Raw genomic sequence first — 20266 nt, 5'->3', positions numbered from 1 at the left:
CTCAAGGGCAACTAGGGATGGGCAATAAATGCTGGCCTTGCCAGCGACACCCACATCCCATGAACAAATAAAAAAAATTGCACAGCCTTCACTAAAACTGGACAATACTCCACACCCTTCACTAACAGTCCACCATACTCCACCCACACCCTTCACTAACACTCCACCAACACCCTTCACTAACACTCCACCATACTCCACCCACACCCTTCACTAACACTCCACGTCCCTCACTCTTGACACTCTGATAGACCCCACATCCCTCACTGTGACTCTCCACTATACTGAACACCCTTCAGTGTAACCCTCTGCTATCTGACTGGTCCTATAAATGGTAATAGGAAAGATATAGGCATATGCAGAATGGGAGATGCATAAAATATGAATAAGGAAAGGAGTATGATGAAAGGAAAGTGAAGCAAACAATGAATTAAACACAAGTGGATGATGAAGGATGCAACCTCTCTCTACAGTAAGGATTGTGTGCATGGTATGTGTGGCTTATGAAGCTAGAGTTTGGCTGTCAGACAGCAGCAATAAGAGCCTATAATTGAGAACTGCTGTGGACAGCAATACAACACATAAATACATTCTCACAGCACAATAACTACACGATTTCATAATACCTATCCATTGAGCAAAACCTGCTTTGTGTACCAGACTCTGCACTGAATACAGATGCCTTGGTTTGACTGATCACAAATAACCAGTTCCCCAAATCGCCCCCTCCCCCTCTCCAATCAGGAAAAATAATGTAAAATTGATTAGATTTAGCTATTTCACAGTATTTGGAATGTGATTTGAGCAATAATGTATGAGAGCGGGAGTCGAGGTCGAAATCTATGACTCTTGCTATTAATGCCTGGCGCTTGACAGGCCTGTAACATCAGTGACAATATGGGAAGCGGATTGGTTTTGGTTTATCAGGCTCTGACAGACTATGTACTCCATGAAAAGACAAAGCTAGCTCGGCAACATGTCTTTCCAGAAAGGGGTTATTGGCTGCTCCATGAAAGGGGATTTGACTGCTCCCCACTCAGCTTGTGCCACATTCATCACCTCCTGCGACACCCATTGACACCCATTGACTCGTGTGTGAGCATTTTCTGACCTCAGGTTTCATGGATGGTTGTCCACTCTTTTGTGTCTCCACTTTTCCCTGATTACAGTGGGTGTAAAAGGATGAACAAAGAAAGATTTAAAGGGATGAGCAAAGAAAGAACTTACATTTATATAGCACCTTTCACAATCTCGGAACATCTTGACACCCAATAAAATATTTTTGAAGTGTAGTCACTGTTGTAATGTAGGAAACACAGCAGCCAATTTGCGCACAGCAAGCTTCCACAAACAGCAATGTGATAACGAGCAGATAATCTGTTTTAGTGATAAATATTGGCCAGGACTTTGGGGACAACTCCCCTGCTTGTCTTCATGATAGTGCCATGTGATCATTTACATCCACCCAAGAGAACAAATGGGGCCTCGGTTTAACATCTCATCTGAAAGACAGCACCTCTGACAGTGCAGCACTCCCTCAGTATGGTACTGGAGTGTCAGCCTAGATTTTGTGCTCAAGTCTCTGGAGTGGGCCTTGAACCCACAACCTTCTGACTCAGAGGCCAGAGTGCCACCCACTGAGCCACAGCTGACACTTGCAGCAGCATCAATTAAGGTTCGATTTTTACTGCTTATCACTGCCTGCCTTTCCCCCCTCCCCCTCCCCCAGGATCCAATGGCAGTCTGTGCTCAGTTAGCTGATCTCAGGTGGGGCAATGGAGGGGTGCTGCAATTGGCCTCAATTCCTCTGGACTTTTGTAAAGCAATTGCACCTGCAGAACAAAAGGCAAGAAAAGTGAAGGGAAAAAACAATTAAAAATATTGACTGCTTGCCAGAAAATGAGAACAAATGGTCAGATCTACCCTCGAGAACGGAGAAGTGTGTGCGTGTGCATCATTCGATTTACAGATAGAGAGTGCACTGGGTAATATCCTAATCATCAACAGGGCTGATACAGTGTAATGAAGCACAATAATTTAATTAAAAACACAGCAGATTCCTTGGCTCATCCATATGCACTTTGCTTTGAATCAGTAAATGCTTTGTGAAGGATGGAGACAAGAGTTAGTTGGACTCATGAGAGGCACGATCACACAGAACATTGATTCCAGCACTTTGGGTAGGCCATTGCCTCTGTTGGCATTTAGTGCACTGATCAAAGTGATTGAGTCTAACACGCCATGCCAATTATCAAGGTGGAAATGATTGCAGCAGTATAATCATAATCTCACACGGCATTTTCCAGTTGGGATTTATTCTGACAAAATTAAAAATTAAAATAAGCACGCGGTTTGCAAAGGGTTGGATGAATACTGGTTCAGTCAAACATATTCCCCAAAATTCAGAGGTTCACAGATTTTACCATTGTTTTAGCGACTGAATTGCAAGTGGTTCGTTTTTAGATGGTTGTATCTATCAAGTGAAAAGAACAACAAGTGAAGTAGAAAGCTTAAAAGAGAAAGGAAAGCTTAGGGGGAGTAATTTCTGTTTAAACATAGTTCCCCAACGTCGAAATATTGGGTGTGAAAGTGTACTGTGCGATTGCAGTTTTAAATGCATATTTTAACAAAAGCTTTGAGGTGTTTCAAGTAAACAGGTTAATGCCTTGGTTCCAGCAACAGACAAAGGAATTTCCTGTGAATGTGTCCACTTGTGTTTGTTGCTAATTACAACCCAATAATTACCAAACTATACATTAAAAATAAAATTCAATTGCCCCATTTGGAAGCTGGCCATTTTGGAACTTCTTCCCTGGAGAGCTGCTCTGTTGATGTCACTAACGGGGAGATGGCCTCCTGCATCTCAAACTGGCTTCATCCATTTATGCACCAGTCTGGGAGCCAAGACCTGGAGCTGGCCAACCCGACGGTGAGCCAGCTCAGGTGATCTGCATACTTCTGCAGTGGCATGTTTCCCTGCTGGGGCTGGTGCCTCTGGACTGGCTTCCAGGTCCAATCTAAAGTCGTGCGCCCCACTCAGGTGAAACAAGCTGCAGGTGGCTCCTCCACTTCAGTGATGCCACTGGAACAGCCCCTAAAAGGAAGGAGACCCAGGTTCAGGTGGGAGATTTTTTAAGTTTCCCTAATAATGGTAAGCAATTTGTTTTGAATATATACAGACATTTTGGGGAAGGGGCTACTCGAAATGAAGAGTATTGTCCGATGCTTTTATTTCCTTTTAATGAGAGGGGTCCAAGTCAAAGACTGGCATTTCCTTATTGAGATGAGTAATTCCCCGTCTAGTTAGCAAAGCTGCACGGGATCAAAATTAGTCAGTCAATACTGTTTAATTACTCTAAATGAAGAATTGTGCATCAACGCCTGAAATGAGCAGAGAGCCAAACCTGGAAGAGCAAAGCACAATGGCGTAAATGCCAGTCATGTTGGCATCTTGCCAACGAGAACATCTGTTTAAAGGGAGCACTGGTGGAGACAGTAATTTATTCTCCAACCAGTCAAAACAATTTGTTTAATAGGAATGGAGGGCACAGTTTAGCCCTTTGACACAAGGTGGCAGGTGGTGTTGGCAGAAAATCTGGCACAGGCCAATAGCATCACTTTCTATCTTGTGGCAGTTTTGAATAGTTTTTCATTCAAATTTCCCGTCTCCTCCCCAAGCTCAGCGCTTCATTTTTTGTTTCCATTATCAACAGGTAACCAAGGGAAATTTGAGTCTACTTATCATACAAATAAAACCAGACATTAACAGATATGCTTGTATAGCAAGAGGCCAACGGGCAAGTACAAATCTTGGACCATCATAACTGCTGACCTATCTCATGAAGCTGCTCTAGACTATTGCCCCTTCCCAAAATGGCACAGTCCCTTTTCAATTGAACTGTATTCCCAGATCTCCACCAATGCAAATATTTGGCCAGTTTGCCAAGGAGAGGCAAAGTAAAGTCACCTCTACTTTGATTCGATAATGCTTCATAACCTCCAGCCTCAGGAGACGGGGCCTTCTGCACCAATGTGCCATTGTCCTAACTAACTAACAGATGCCGATGATGTTTGGTCCAGAAAGGGAAGTTAAAAATAAATAAAGTTACAGCATCGAGCGTTCGAAATGGCGAGCGACTTCAAGTTAAGAGGGTGTAATTCGTCGTCTGATGCGGTTCTGACATCTCTCATGAGAGTCATCCAGTGACACCATCAGTTCGGTGCAGACTGCACCAGTGGAACTCTGTAGCAACCTTGCTTGGAGGTGCGTGCGAGGGAATGGGTAACTCACCTCCCTCCCCTCTCTATTTGAACAAAAGGAAATGTTACTGTGTGGCACAGGCGAGGTTGTAAAAACAGCGTGTGCTGGGGCCACATGTGTGAAACCTCACCATGGGCGAGCCTTGTAGCAAAACTGGAAACCTCTTCTCCATAAATGGATGTATGATTCCCTCCATTTCACTTCTCTTATACTCTCTCAATTATCTCCTGAAGGTGTTGACTTTTGCTGGTACCTCATCTGAAAGGGCCATTCTTCACCTGCCTATGGCCAGAATAAAAGTAACACCCACGCCGGAGATGGCCATTCATATTTACTAGCAGTCTTCATTTGTAAGCCTGAACTGCGAGTGTCAACAGGCTATTCAATCAAGTGGCCCATTACAGCAGTCTGATCCTGTCCTTGCCTGACAGCCACATATGTGCATTTACCAGCAGGAACAGGAAACCTGGCTGATCTTTCAACACTAAACAATAACCCAAACAGAATTGCCGAATCACTATTTCATTGCACAAGACTCAGAATTGAGTGATGGAAAATGCAGCCCTGAAAGCCAGTCATCCTTTAACTAAAGATACTGAGAGGCAGGATCTACTTTTTGTTTTGATAGTGAAGGCAGCTTGATGATGCCATCGTTCAAAATGCAGCAATGTATGTGCTTGCTTCTTTCAATTACCTGTTATTGTCTTTTTGACTTCAAGCACAATACACACAAATCTGGTATTCAATATAATACAAAGCCTTCCTGTCTCCTTACAAATCAGATCTCTTTAGCACTCTTACTTACTCTTGAGTTTCTAAGACCCTGGGACATTATGAAGTAAAATGGAATAGATATGTCCCTCAGGATCAGACAGAGAAGTGCAAATGATGGAGGCCATTTGGCCCATCTAGTTCTCCCTTCTGTAGAAACGTTCGATTCCACTCTCTATTTGCCTCTTGTTTGACTCCAGAATTGTTTCCTTCACTATCCTGCCCAGAGACCATTTCATATATTAATCAGTCTTTGTGTGAAGACGTGCTTCCTGATGTCAGTCATGAACTTGCCTTTTACTAACTTGTACCTATGTCCCCTTGTGTTACAGCTGTGATTTAACTTAAAAAATAGTGCTCAGGATTAACCTTAGCATCTTATATACCTCAAAAGATCCCCTCTCATTTGCCTCCTTTCAAGGCTGAACAATCAGAGTTCTTCTAACATTCCTTCATACCTCAGTCCACTGACTCTGGCGATCAGCCTCTCAGCCCATTTCTACTTCCAGGGCTTGGATGTTCTCCCTGTGCCTTGGCGGGTAAACTTTATATTCAAGGTGAAACCACAGCACTTTACAGCTTCAGCACAGACAACTGATATGCCAGTTATACTGGAAGCAGTTGTGCAATACGGTGAGTCTGCCTCTCTTCAGAGTTTCCCCGTTTACGCTGAGGGGCATTTCTTCTCTTGGCGGAGGCACTGCGGCAATACTGCAGGTGCAGTTGACCAAAAGTTGCACTCGGAATGCAACACTTTTGATTGTGGACTTTCCTTGACGTTGGGCGAAGGTACACGGAACTCAGTAATATGAATGCTGCATTGCTGGCCTGCATGGGTGGGCTGAGCGCTCAGTGTGCCCATGGACAGAATAAAAGTGGTGCTTCCCCCTTTCCCGCACCGGAAAGAGGACCATTAACGTTTGTCAGCAGCTGCATTTTGCCTCCAAAGACAGAGAGCAAAACTGCCTTGTGAGTTGGTATTTTGCGTTTTTAGAGGCTTGCGTGCTATATTAAAGATCAGGTCTGGAGGCAGCAATGAGCTGGATGACCAGTTAACATCTTTTGCCAGTGTTGGCTGAGGTAAGAATGGTGACCAGGGCACCAAGAGCATTCCAATGAATGTTCCAACGAAGCTCAATGTAAGCTCGAGGAACAGCACCTCATCTTTCTATTAGGTACTTTTACAGCCTTTTGGACTCAACATCGAGTTCAACAATTTCAGATCATAACCTCGGCCCCTATCATTTTTTTCCATTTTTTTTCTCTCTCACATGCCAGCTGTCTTTCATTCTGCCATTGCCATTTACACTTCATCTCGAGCCATCTTTTGTTTCTTAACTTGTCCCATTACCATCTCCTTTTGCCTCGCACCATCATCCCTTTTGTCTCGTAACCTCTCCTACCTTCCATCCTAACACAGACCTTCCGTTTTGTTCTTTCCTCCCCTCCCCCCTTTCCCTGCCCCTGCACTTGCTTAAAAACCTGTTCCATCTCCAGCCTTTTCCAGTTCTGATGAAAGGTCATCAACCTGAAACTGTTTCTCTCTCCACAGATGCTGCCTGACCTGCTGAGTATTTCCAGCACTTTCTGTTTTTATTTCAGATTTCCTGCATTCGCAGTATTCTGCTTTTGCAAGAGCATTCCCTGCTCTTCTCTGAATTAGATCTTTAACATGCACCTAAACCAGCTCAATCAGCTCCGATGGACGGGTCACATTGTCTGCATGCCCGATACGAGACTCCCAAAACAAGCGCTCTACTCGGAGCTCCGGCACGGCAAGAGAGCCCCAGGTGGGCAGAGGAAACGCTTCAAGGACACCCTCAAAGCCTCCTTGAAAAAGTGTAACATCCCCATCGACACCTGGGAATCCCTGGCCCAAGACCGCACAAAGTGGAGGAGAAGCATCCGGGAAGGCGCCGAACACCTCGAGTCTCTTCGCCGGGAGCAAGCGGAAGCCAAGCGCAGGCAGCGGAAGGAGCGCACATCAACCCAAGCACCCCACCCACCGTCTGCCCCACCTGTGACAGAGACTGTAGGTCTCGCATTGGACTCATCAGTCACCTGAGAACTCATCTTTAATGTGGAAGCAAGTCATCCTCGGTTCCGAGGGACTGCCTAAGAAGGAAACCACTGGAGAAGATAAACGGAATATAGCAGCAATGTTGTGGGAACACCACCACCACAAGGACTGCTGCTGTTCAAGGAGAAGGCCCACCACAACCTTCTCAGGGCAACTAGGGGCAGGCAATAATTGCCAGCCTTGCCAACGTCGCCCACATCCCAAAACAAATAAGAAAAGCACAAATGTTCCATGAACTAATCCCCAATGCCTCAATTCAACCTTATAACTCTCAGTCCCATTCCTTTGCTGACTGATAAACTCAAGAGGCATTTCCTTTTCTGTGTTAGCAGATAACATGTGCATCAATTACTGTTTAAATACATTACATTAATATTGCAGTTCTGCATATGTTAGATAGATGGTAGAAATCCCTGGTAATGTCAGTAAATTGGTTATGAAACTGATCGCATCAAACCACACTACAAATTACATTACCTTCCTCGTGACCCCAATTAAAAATAACTCTAATAATCCCCATTAGCAACATTTAATCTCTCCTGCCTTCCACCCTATCATAGACCATCCCTTTTGTTCTTTCCTACACCCCCTTTCCCTGCCTCCGTGCCTGCTTAAAACCTGTTACATCTCTAACTTTTTCCAGTTCTGACGAGGGGTCACAGACCTGAAACGTTAACTCTGTTTGTCTCTCTCCACAGATGCTGCCTGACCTGCTCAGTGTTTCCAGCATTTTCTGTTATTTCAGATTTCCAGCATCCGCAGTATTTTGCTATTGTATTAGTGTTTGGTCCACTGCCACCTCTCTTCTAGGAATGCTCACCTTGAAGAAGTTCTGCTCTTCTCTCCGACGGGATTTCCGTTTGTCTCTTCAACCTTGTTCATCTTCATTGCTTTCTGTTTCCCTTCTCGTGTTTGATCAGGTATCTGACAAGACTCATTTTCAGTCACATCTCTTTCCTCAGCAACTGTCTACGGTTCCAACTTATTCCACGTGGATTCCAACTGAAACTCTACCTTTCGTGTTTTGGATCCACCCAGGACTACAGATATCTCTGAGATATTCAGCATTCCTCAAACCGCTGCTCTCGCCGCATCCTGAGATTCACGCTCAATGCCATACGCCGCCACATGCACGCTCTCGACCTCTCTCTTCAGCAGCACTGACTCACTCTATCTCAAAGCTGTCCTGGTCCACAGTTCCATTTCATACTTTGCCTCATCCGGCGCGTTAACAAAAAACTTTTTTTCTTCCTTTCAAGTGTCAAGGATCGCGAGCTTCAACAACTCTTGGACGCCAACGCTCCTCCGGAACCTTCTTCCCCTTCACTTTCCTCTGACCCCCATCCTTTCTTCCAACCTCACCCCCTGCCGTGTTTTCACTATCCCCTCTGACCTTCCCCTCTCTGACCCCAAACAATCGGTCCTCAGCAAAGACCTGAGCTTCATCCCCTTACGCCCCCACCTCAATGAATTTCCAGCTTGGCACAACACCAAGCTCTTTTTCCATCGCCTTCGTCTCCGTGCCCACTTCTTTGGCCAGGTGTCTTCGCCCCGCACAGCGAACCCTTTCTCCCACTTTCAGAATTCTGGTTCTACCTGGACCCCTCCCTCTGGCTTCTTACCCTCTCTAGATCTTTTCATTGCTAACTGCCGGCGTGGCATCGGCCGTCTCCAGTTCTCTGCTCCCCTCATCTTTCTATTAGGTACTTTACAGCCTTCTGGACTCAACATTGAGTTCAACAATTTCAGACAATAACCTCGGTCCCTATTTTTTCCAGATGGCAGCTGTTGATGATTCTGCCATCCCCATTTGCAGCATTGAACCACTCCTGCCTTTCACCCAATCACAGACCCTCCCTTTTGTTCTTTCCTCCCCTCCCCCCTTTCCCTGTCTCTGCACCTGGTTAAAATCTGTTACATCGCTAACTTTTTCCAGTTTTGACAAAGGGTCACAGGCCTGAAACGTTAACGCTGTTTTTCTCTCTCCACAGATGCTGCCTGACCTGCTGAATGTTTCTAGCATTTTCTGTTATTTCAGATCTCCAACATCCGCAGTATTTTGCTATTCTAATAATAACCTGATCAGAGTCTCCATCATAAACTCGCACTGCTATTTTTCACTGCCTTTTCACAGTCCTGATCTTGGCAACAACTACAGTATTCCCATTGTAGATGGCTTCCAAAGCATTGAAATCAAGATGGACCATCTCCTACACTAAAACCTTCTTTTACAATACCTCAGATCAGTGGAACTCCTAACTTCCCTTTCTCCTACTAGCTTTTAAACCCCCCCCCCCCCGCCACATCATTTAGCCACTGCTTCCTGATTTACATGGCTGTCTCTCCAACTTTATCCAACCCCAGCATTAGCCAGGATCTTCAAGAGAAGAGATAGAGGCAGAGAGAAAAAAAGAGGATATTGCAAGGGGGGGATAAAAGCGCAGATTTGATTTTAGTACTGGGAACCAAATAGTGACTCAGGAAGTGCTCCTTAGAAAGGTGAGTCCCCCAAACTGCAGCCTGATTAATTGGTTCCCCCTATATAGCCTCTTTATATAACAGTGTCAGTTGGTAGTATTCTCACCTCGGAGTCATGAAGGCTGTGGGTTCAAGTCCCACTACAGAGACTTGAGCATAAAAATCTTGGCTGACACTCCAATGCAGTGCTGAGGGCGTGCTGCACTGTCGGAGGTGTCATCTTTCAGTTGAGATGTTAAACTGAGGCCCCGTCTGCTCTCTCAGGTGGACATAAAAGATCCCATGGCACTATTTCGAAGAAGAGCAGGGGAGTTATCCCGGATGTCCTGGCCAATATTTATCCCTCAATAAAACAGATTACATTGCTGTTTGTGGGGCCTTGCTGTGCGCAAATTGGCTGCCTTGTTTCCAACATTACAACAGTGACTACACTTCAAAAAGTACTTCATTGGCTGTAAAGTGCTTGGGACGTCCTGTGGTCATGAAAGGTGCTATATAAATGCAAGTTTTTCTTTTTAATCACAGTATCCCATATCGATGGAGTTGACTAAATTCCTTAATGTCTGTAAAATATCAGAAAGCAATTCCCTCTCTAAGTCTGAACTCCAGCCTTTTCAACTCATCTCAAGTGGTTTCCAAAACACGGTCTAATTGGCAGGCACTCAGGCCGACACCAGTTTTTGGAAGCCTTTTCTTCCACGGGACGTGAGAAAACTTTCTGAAGAAACAGTTTAATTTTTTTTGCCTTTGTGATTTCTTGCTCAGGAGTTTGAACAAAACACGAGTGAATTTCAGCAACATCTGAGGTGAGTCAGATTTGGCAGTGGAGGAGGGACAAAGGGAATACAAAACCAATTGCGTTAAGTTATTTACTTCAGTGCATCTTTGCTCAACTCTATTATTATGCGCCTTCTCCACGGAGTCCCACCTCATGATTTTCCTCCCCTCCTTCCAAATCTGGCTCTTTTTTTCCCCTCACTTTGGACTGGACAGCCTGATTTTTGAACAAAACATCCAGAAATTCCTAGTACATTAAACATGACACGTGAAAGGTTTTTAAAGACAGCTCTATTCTTTGCACTTAACATCATCTGTGCTTCCCGATGTGGAAGCATTAGGTGTCAGGATATTGGATGAATCTTTGTCAAACAAACCCAGGCAATGAGCTGTTCGCCAATCTCACCCCTGCCAGATGATGGATTTGGTAAATGGAGGTCATTCTAACCGCGCGACACTAATAATGTGTGTGATTGTGTATCAGCGCAGGGGCTGGCGAGACTCTTACAGTCTGTCTCTCTCGCAGTTCTGTGGAGCAATCAGGATACTTCTACACCACTCAAGTGCAGCTGACACTCACTGACTGCACTCCATTGAGTAAATGATCCAGCATTTGGGAAACTGACCACGTCACAGACCCACACAAATGTGGTGTTGGGTTAACCCTACCAGTTTAGCTAAAGTAAATGCAGAAAGCCAGTGCCAAGCGTTTGGGTCCATGTTGCAGACCAGACCACGACAACCCCACAGAGCCTGGTCCCCAATGCCGAATGTAAAGGGCGAAGACCAGTGCCTGTGGACTACTCTCCGTCAACGGGGCTGCACACCTGCAAAGTATTAAAGAGCCTAGAAATTCTTTTCCATCTATTTCTGCCAACGCGTGCATTCAATTACAGGAGCTTCCTGACGCCAGCCAACAGTCAACGGCTTACCTTGTACCACACAATCTCCCGCAGCCTCCCGTCTGTTTTGAAGTTGCATTTCAAAGTGACAGCATCGCCTGCTACTACAGGGGAGATCGGTTCAATGTTCACCGTCAAATATCCTGCAATCCCAACAAATAAGGAAAACAATGTTACTTCAAATCACCAAAAGGCTCTTAACTCCAGCAGATGTCATCATTTCATCTTTAAATTTTAAATCTCTGGCTCTTTAGGGGAAAAAAATCAAACGGTTATAAAGAATTTCCATCAACCTTGTGTCATTTAATCGCCTGTGTTAATTTAGATCCTTACTGTTGTTGGGCTAGATTTTAGTTAACTGAGAAACCCAACTGAAGGGCTAAGGTCACATTGCAGGACACCGCCAAGGTTGAGAACAGTAAAAAGGATGAGGTAAAGTCAGACAGAAGTTACATAGAATTACACAGAATTTACAAAACAGAAACAGGCCATTCGGCCCAACGGGTCTATGCCAGACTAATGCTCCACACAGCTTCCTCCCACCCTACTTCATCTCACCCTATCAACATGTCCTTTTATCCCTTTCTCCCACATGGGCTTCTCTAGCTTCTCCTTAAATGCATCTATGCTATTCACCTCAACCACTCCATGTGGTTCCATGTTCTCACCATTTTAAAGAAGTTTCTCCTGAATTCCTTATTGGATTTATTAGTGACTATCTTACATTTATTGCCCCCAGTTTTGGTCTCCCACAAGTGGAAACATTTTCTCTATCGAACCACTTCACAATTTTAAAGACCTCCATCAGGTCACCCCTCAGCTTTCTCTTTTCTAGAGAAAAGAGCCCCCAGCCTATTCAGTCTTTCCTGATAAGTTATAACCTCTCAGTTCTGGTATCATCCCTGTGAATCTTTTTTGCACCTTCTCCAATGCCTCTATATCCTTTTTGTACTATAGAGACCAGAACTGTGCATGGAAAATTGCACTGAGCAGTGTGTGACGTCTGGACTGTGACGGGCAGGCGCGTTACCTTTTTAATACAATGATCAATCTGTCACCACAAAGGTTTAAGCAGGGCTGCGAGGGGGGCTCTGGCTACTCTTTGCCAGTGATTAGGGGTTACCCAGTTTGGATTTTAAAACACTGCTGATTATTGGAAGAAGGAAATTCTAAGGGAGGTGAGGAGCCTCACAATTTCGAGATCCTGGAGAAGAAGAAGTGAGAGTAGGTGAAGGAGCAATGAGTCTGATTTCAACACCAAATGGAGGTAGGACTGGGCATTTGGAGCTTAGGAGGAACAAGAGAGAACATTCAAAGAAGCAATGACCATAGTAGCATTGAAAAAATAGAGACAAGAAAGTTTGCTAGAGGTGAGAAGTGGGATCAGCTACCAGTTGATTACTTTTGTATTATGTCTAGGGATGCGAGAGGTTACCACAAGAGATGAGACTCCATTCATATTTTGGAACTCCTGCCTCAGCTCATCTGCTGCTGAAACCCTCATCCATGCTTTTGTTACCTCTAGACTTGACTATTCCAATGCACTCCTGGCTGGCCTCCCACATTCTACCCTATGTAGACTTGAGGTCATCCAAAACTCGGCTGCCCATGTCCTAACTCGCACCAAGTCCTGTTCACCCATCACCCCCTGTGTGCACTGACCTACATTGGCTCCTGGTTAAGCACGCCTTGATTTCAAAATTCTCATCCTTGTTTTCAAATCCCTTCATGGCTTCGCCCCTCCCCATGTCTGTAATCTCCTTCAGCCCCACAACCCTCACCGCCCGAGATATCTGCGCTCCCCAAATTTTGCCCTCTTGAGCATCCCTGATTTTAATTGCTCAACCATCAGTGGCTGTGCCTTCTGCTGCCTAGGCCCTAAGCTCTGGAACTCCCTGCCTAAACCTCTCCGCCTCTCTACCTCTCTTTCCTCCTTTAAGATGTTCCTTAAAACCTACCTCTTTGACCAAGCTTTTGGTCATCTGCCCTAATTTCTTATGTGGCTCGGTGTCAATTTTTTATCTTATAACACTCCTGTGAAGCGTGTTGGGACATTTTACTACGTTAAAGGCGCTATATAAATACAAGCTGTTGTTGTTATTGTCTGCAGTAGAAGTGACCTACAATATAATTGGAGCCAAATAACTGTGATTGGAAGTCGTGTTCTGCCTGTCCGTAGCCAGAGCAATATGGGGTCCCCGATGGCAGGCGGTGCCAATCACCGCGATGTACGTTTTTCACCGGCGGCACTTTGCCCCCAGAGGTAGAGATGGAAACCACCTTGTGAGGTGCCGTTCCCTGCCACTTTGTTTATACTGTCTCTGAAGGCAGTTCTGTATTACAAGGGGTGCATAATTAAATCTGCCCACACCTCCCTCCACGGTGCCATCAGCATTTACTGCTTAAATAGTTCACTCCCCTCTTCTCCTGAAGGGACGGGCCCTTGCTGAGATATGGCGCTATGTGCTTTGGTCGCCCTGTGCAAGCTCAACCAAGTGGACATTCCTCCTACGAGAGGCCGGACAATGGAGCGCTGGCAGGTTGTTGAATGTCGGAGGAGGGGTGGGTTTCATAGTGGAGCCCAATTCTTTCCTCACCCAATGCTAATTGTAACACCTCTTACGGCCCCTGATTGCGATTGGCTAATTGAACATAGATTCAGGATTCAACCTGGGACCTTCCTGATCTATAAGGCTCAGTTTCACCCTGAGGCAGTATATTTACCCACTGAGTTGATAATAAGCATGCTCATCTAATACCTGGTCTCACATTTCATCTAGTCACTCGACACTTCATGCCACGCTGCTCGGTTGCATGGCTACCAATGAAACAATAGACCTTTTCTCCTTATAGACACTCTGTCATAAGCTTCCTCTAAATCCAGGCTCCTCTGTGTTCCGGGTGTTATTCTGTCTGCTGCACTGCCCTCTCGCCACTCCTCCCACAAGTGGCTTTTTTGCATAGTTGTTAAAATGCAGCGTCTTTTTTCCAGTGGCCCCATGTATAATTGGTATCTTCTAGAGGATTTATTTTACATGACTCTTTAAGATGTACTGTTGTATACCCAGAGCTGAACAGATGCCAGATGGTGCCCAGATGACATGGCATAAAGATGACAGAGGGCTGCCTCCACCTTGGCGCTATTGCAATAAAAGTCCCAACGATCTTTTTTGTTACAACTGTAGCTGTTATTAAAATCATTTCTGAATTTAGGAGATGCACAGGATAATGTCCAGTGTGTAAATAGAGTATAGGGCTGGACTGGGGTGGCACCATGGTGCATCATATTGAATCTCCAGAGCCCTCTGCTACAGGGCAGTAGGCTGAGGGTTCCCACCTGCGAACCTACCCACAGTAAGTTTTCAATCTCAGGTGTACTACCAGGAGGAAGAATGAGGCCTAATGAGAGTGATATTCTAGCTCCAGCCCAGTGGGTCATGTACTTTCTTTTGTTAATTTAAAGAAACAAAGGTGACGGGCTAAGGCTTGAAGTACCACCGGGATTAAACATAGGAGGAGGGAATGTGAGACCTATCTCTGTCCCTTTGGTTCACTACCCACCTAACACCTACCCACTCAACTATCTTTCCTGGCACCAATGCTCACCTACATTACTGGTGGCTCGCTTTGTTCAGATACAATCCCTCTCTCTTTAACTGCCAAATTGCCTCTCTTCCTCAAAAAGTCCATCCTTGCCTCATCTGTTCTCTCCCATTAACACTACACCTCTAATCTCCCCTCCTTCTTTAAGGTCCATGCGTGCCATTGCCTCCCAGCTCACACGTTCATCTCTGCCACAACTCCCTGTGGTCAGAGCAGCACTGACGATTGTAGTTTTGATAAAATGGAGAAACAAGAAAGTGGACAGAGAGAGAGAGAAAAAGAGAGAACACAAAAAGAGAAGGTGGGAGGGAGGACGCAGATCTCCAACCTGTCCTCTCCGCCGAGGAACATGCTTGGGGCGTGAAAACTCAAGAAGAGGAGGAATGGGCAAATAATATTATACAAAGGATAGTATCAGTTTTGAGGCACTACCTATGGAATTTCTACCAAATCTGTGAGAACCTTCCCTGCACTTCAACATTAACTAAATCCTCAAGAGCTTCTCCATGGTTCAGTTGGTACATGTCCAGCATGGAAATGGGCCATAAAGACCTGGAAAATGCCAGGTTAGATTCCCGGTCTGTGCTGAGTTAGCTGATCTCAGCCAAGGTGGCAGTAGGGAAAGTACAATTGGCCTCACTGCTCCAGAGTTAGGGAAAGACTTATGTAAAATATAAATCAGCCTAGATTCCCATTCCCTATCACTATCCAATGACCCTGCTGGAAATTACATGCAGGAGCAGGATCAAGCTTAATTGTTAGACCCAACAAGATGGAATAGCTTGTGACACTCAATGTCTAGGCTCATACATGAACAATAGCCACTGGATTGAGGTACCACGTGTGACCGGTGCCCATGGAGCCATTTTCCAACATGAGTCAGTGCCACAGGAGAGAGGAAGAGGGAAGGAAATTCAGGCATTGCCAGGCCTGTTAGAAGCAGCAAATTCTCATCTGTATTTCTGTGCAAGATTTGCCTTCTATCCAAATGTTTTCTTTATTAGTGTCAGCTGTGGCTCAGTTGGTAGCACACTCGTCTCTGAGTTTGAAGGTTGTTGGTTCAAGTCCCACTCCAGGGACTTGACCACATAAATCGAGGCTGATACTCCAGTGCAGTGGTGAGGGAATTCTGCACTGTCAGAGGTGCAGTTTTTTGGATGAGATGTTAAACCGAGGCCCCGTCTGCCCTCTCAGGTGGATGTAAAAGATCCCATGGCACTATTTCAAAGAGGAGCAGGGGAGTTATCCCCGGTGTCCTGGCCAATATTTATCCCTCAATCAACACAACAAAAAACAGATTATCTGGTCAATATTACATTGCTGTTTGTGGGAGCTTGCTGTGTGCAAATTGGCTGCCGCGTTTCCCACATTACAACAGTGACTCCACTTCAAAAGTACTGCATTGGCTGTAAAGTGCTTTGAGACATCCGGTGGTCGTGAAAGGCGCTAAGACTTTTCTTTCTAATTTTCCAGCATATAACAAATGGACAGCAGTCTCAGCACATCCTTTCAGGGACTGGAATCCAATCTTCTTCATTCCTGCAGTTCTGACTCTTTTTAAATTCCTAGTTCCTCTCTACTGTTAAGCTTGAATTCAAATCAATTCAAAATAATCTAAAAAAATGCCAAGCTTTGCTATAGACCATCCAGACAGAATAAGCAGGAGGACAATTTGCCCCATGAAGAGATAGGAATGGTATGAGAGAACAGGAATGTTCGTTCAAAGGGAGACTTTCGGATGAGGCATTAAACCAATGCTCCGTCTGCTCTCTCAGGTGGATGTAAAAGATACCATGACACTATTTGGAAGATGAGCGCGGGAGTTCTCCCTTGGTGTCCTGGCTAAAATTTACCCCTTAACTATCATCTTCAAACAGATGATCTTGTCATTACCACATTGCTGTTTGTGGGGTCTTGCTGTGCGCAAATTGGCTGCCATATTCCATACAGTACAACAGTGACTATACTTCAAAAGTCCTTCATTGGCTGTAAAACACTTTGGGACGTCCTGAGATCATGATAGGTGCTATTTAAATGCCCGTTCTTTCTTTCTTTCCTTAAATCAATCTAATGTAAACTGGGAAAACTCAAGTGGTTTACAGTCAGAGTTGGTAGAAGTAGTGCACAACTGCTTCTTGACCCAGTGTGTCAAGGAAGCCAGGAGAGGAAATGCTCATCTCGATCTGCCATTTGTTAAGGACCCAGGTAATGTTCAAGAGATGGAAGCCATGGCACCCCTGGGGAACAGCGACCACAGAATGAGAAAGATTAACATGATCTGGGAGTCAGGAATGCCCAAGACCAAGAGCCAGGTATATAACTTTAAATTTGAAGGTGATACCAAACTGGGAGAGGCTGTGGAATCAGTCGAGGCAGCTCAGAAACAAGAGTGAATTGGATAAAATATGCAAGGGGGCAAAATAATGGCAGATGCAATTTAATTCAGGCACATGTAAAGTACTACACAAAGGAAGGAAAAATACACAACACATATACTCCATCAATGGCATTGAAATAGATAAGGATGAAGCTGAAAGAGATCTAGAATTCTTAGTAGACTTGATGCTAAACATGTCCAACCACTGCAGAACAACAATCAATTAAGCCAATAGATTGTTGAACTACATAGCCAAAACAGTAGACTATAAGCCAGAGGAGAAAATGATCAAACTGTACATAGTGCTCTGGTCAGGCTGTTCCTGGAATACTGCATCCAGAATTCAGAATTCAGGAGAAACTTCTTTACCAAAAGAGTGGTTAGAATGTGGAACTCACTACCACAAGGAGTGGTTGAGGCTAATAGCATAGATGCATTTAAGGAGAAGCTAGGTAAGCACATGAAGGAGAAAGGAATAGAAGGATATACTGATAGGGTTAGATGAAGAGGGGTGGGAGGAGGCTCATGGGAAGCGCATATGACAGCACAGACCAGTTGGGCCGAATGGCCTGTTTCTGTGCTGTAGACTTGATGTAACCAATGTAAGTGCTGGTGGCAGTGCAGAGAAGAGCTTCAGGCTAATCCCCAGTGTCAGGGGTCTGATATATGAGGACAGACTGGAGAAACTTGGCCTTTTCAGCCTGGAAAGAACGCATTTGAAAGGTGACCTTAAAAAAGAGGTATACAAGATTGTTAAGGATATAGAAAAGGCTATCCTAGAATGTTACTTTAAATTAAACTGTCGGAGTAGAATTTGGGAGCATAGGTTGAAACTAGTAAGAGGTCATTTTAGGACTGAAATCAAAAAAAAATGTCTTCACACAAATAGTGATTTTTGTGTGGAATAAACTTTCAGATAGAATAGTGGAGGCCAAAACCCTGGAATCGTTTAAGAAACAATTGGATGTTGCTGTGGGACTCTCTGAATGGAAGAATCATGATGGTCTGAATGGCCTTCTTCATCTGTAATTATCTTGTGAAGTGGCTCCTCATGGATGTCCTTCGCGTATTCCTTATTCACATTTACTTTCTCGCTAAGATTCACAAATGACAATAAAACGTCCTGAGGCTCTTAGCGTGATTCCATTAAGTTCTCAGATCCTGGTGCCTCTTTTTTTTGTCCCTTTGTGTAATTTTTTTTTACTTAATTACTTAAATAACATAACAATATGCATCTAGATTAAATTAATAACAACAACTTGCATTTTCATTGTGCCTCTAATGTAGGAAAACATCACAAGACGCTTCACAGCAGCAAGTGGAATAAAATGGATGCGAAGCCAAAGGAGATTTTCGGAGGGGTTACCAAAAGCTTGAACAAAGAAGTAACATTTATGGAGGATCTTAAAGGAAGAGAGGGAGGTGGCGAGGTGCACGGGTTTATGGTGGAAATTACAGAGCAAGGGCCTGGATGGCTGAAAGCACAACCACTGATAGTGGGGTGAAGGGCAGGGGCATGCAAAAGAGTCCAGAGGAAGAGTGTGAAGAGAGTTGTAGCACTGGAGGAGTTTACAGAGGTAGACGGATCAGGGCCACAGAGGGATTTAAAAATGAGGATAAATTTGAGGCATATGGGAGCAACGTAGGTCATCGAGGATATGATAGTGGACAAGCAGGTCTTTGTGCAGGATAGGATATGGACAGCTGAATTTTGGATCAGCTGAGGGTGGATGATGGGAGGCTGGTCAGGAGACCATGGAATAATCGATGTAGAGGTGATAAAGGCATGTATGAGCGTTTCAGTGGCAGATTGGCAACGTCACAGAGGTGGAAGTAGGTAGCTTAGGGTCCAATAGGGCAATGAGATTGTAAGCGGTCTGATTCAGCCTGAGACCGGGAAGGGAATAGAGTTTGCAGCAAAGGTACAGAGTTTGTGGCAGGGGTCAAAGGTGATGGCTTTGGTCTTCTCAATGTTTGGTTGGAGGAAATCGTGGCTCATCCAAGACTGGGTGTCAGAAAGGAAGTCTGATCGCTCAGAGGCAGCAGAGCAGCCGAGAGAGGTGTTGGAGAGGTAGTGCTGGGTGTCATCAGTGTACGTATAGAAGCTGGCCCCATGTTTGTGAATGTTGTCACCTAAAGGCAGCACATAGATGAGGAAGAGAAGGAGCGAAGGATAGATCCTTGGGGGACTCCAGAGGTAATAGTGTGTGGCCAGGAAGAGAAGCCATTGCTGAAGATGCCCTGGTTACTAACTGATGGATGAGTGAAACCAAGCAGGGGCAGTCCATCGACTGGATAAGAGGTTTTAGAAGAGTATGCTTGGCTGTGTCAAAGGCTGTAGCAAGAAATAATGCCCCATGGTCACACTCACGGAAAATGTCATCGGTGACACGGGATAGGGCCATTCCGTGCTGTTGGAGAGATGCAAACTCGATTGAGGGGTTTTAAAACCAGCGAGCAATGAGAGAGATGGGCAGAGATCTGGGTTGTGACAACATGTTTAAGGACTTTGAAGAGGAAAGGGAGGTTGAAATGGGATTGTAGTTTGCAAGGATATATCTTACATCTGTGTGCACTCCCTGTCAACTTTTTCCATTATAAATTTCTATGTCCACAATTGATAATGGAAACTGCATATGTACACTTGTCACTGCAATCACAGCTCGGCAAGTTTATATAGGCAGTTTCCCATTATAAATTGTGGACAAAGAAATTTATAATGGAAAAATCTGACTCGACGCAAGATTTTTAATATATTATACATTAATATAAATGTTAATCAGTTAAAGCATTATTTTCTTTAATCTCAATTTAAAGTGGGATTGGGCCACCTTTTCGGGAAGTGGAAGAGCCTTGGAGAGTTAGTCCTGGCACATTAAAATTGCACGTGAGCAACGAGATAGGATTTAGATGACCCAGTGATGTTTTCCAATGCCGCTTGTATGGGCCAATGCCGAGTTAGCTGGTCTCAGCCAGAATCGCGGCAGAAGCAGCTGTGACTGGACACAACGGGGTAG

General features: G+C 44.8%; 1 protein-coding gene across 2 annotated transcripts in view; it reads right to left on the bottom strand.

The window, feature by feature from the left end:
• LOC147100547 (immunoglobulin superfamily member 21-like) overlaps window positions 1-20266 on the bottom strand; it is a 366041-nt gene that overhangs the window by 332926 nt on the left and 12849 nt on the right. The window contains exons 2-3 of one of the 2 annotated variants that reach the window (XM_085966912.1): window positions 11300-11412; window positions 1112-1159 (exon numbers count right to left, since the gene is read on the bottom strand). In XM_085966912.1, coding sequence (XP_085823038.1) covers window positions 1112-1159; window positions 11300-11412 — 161 coding nt within the window. The remainder of the gene's footprint in view (window positions 1-1111; window positions 1160-11299; window positions 11413-20266) is intronic. The other variant, XM_085966913.1, reaches the window with a different exon arrangement.

This window comes from Somniosus microcephalus, chromosome 25, assembly GCF_052327205.1.
Source record: "Somniosus microcephalus isolate GS21.2 chromosome 25, FLI_Smic_1.0, whole genome shotgun sequence".
NCBI classification, from domain to species: domain Eukaryota; kingdom Metazoa; phylum Chordata; class Chondrichthyes; order Squaliformes; family Somniosidae; genus Somniosus; species Somniosus microcephalus.
Note: the sequence above shows the minus strand (reverse complement) of the source record. Positions and strands in the feature narration are given on the sequence as shown.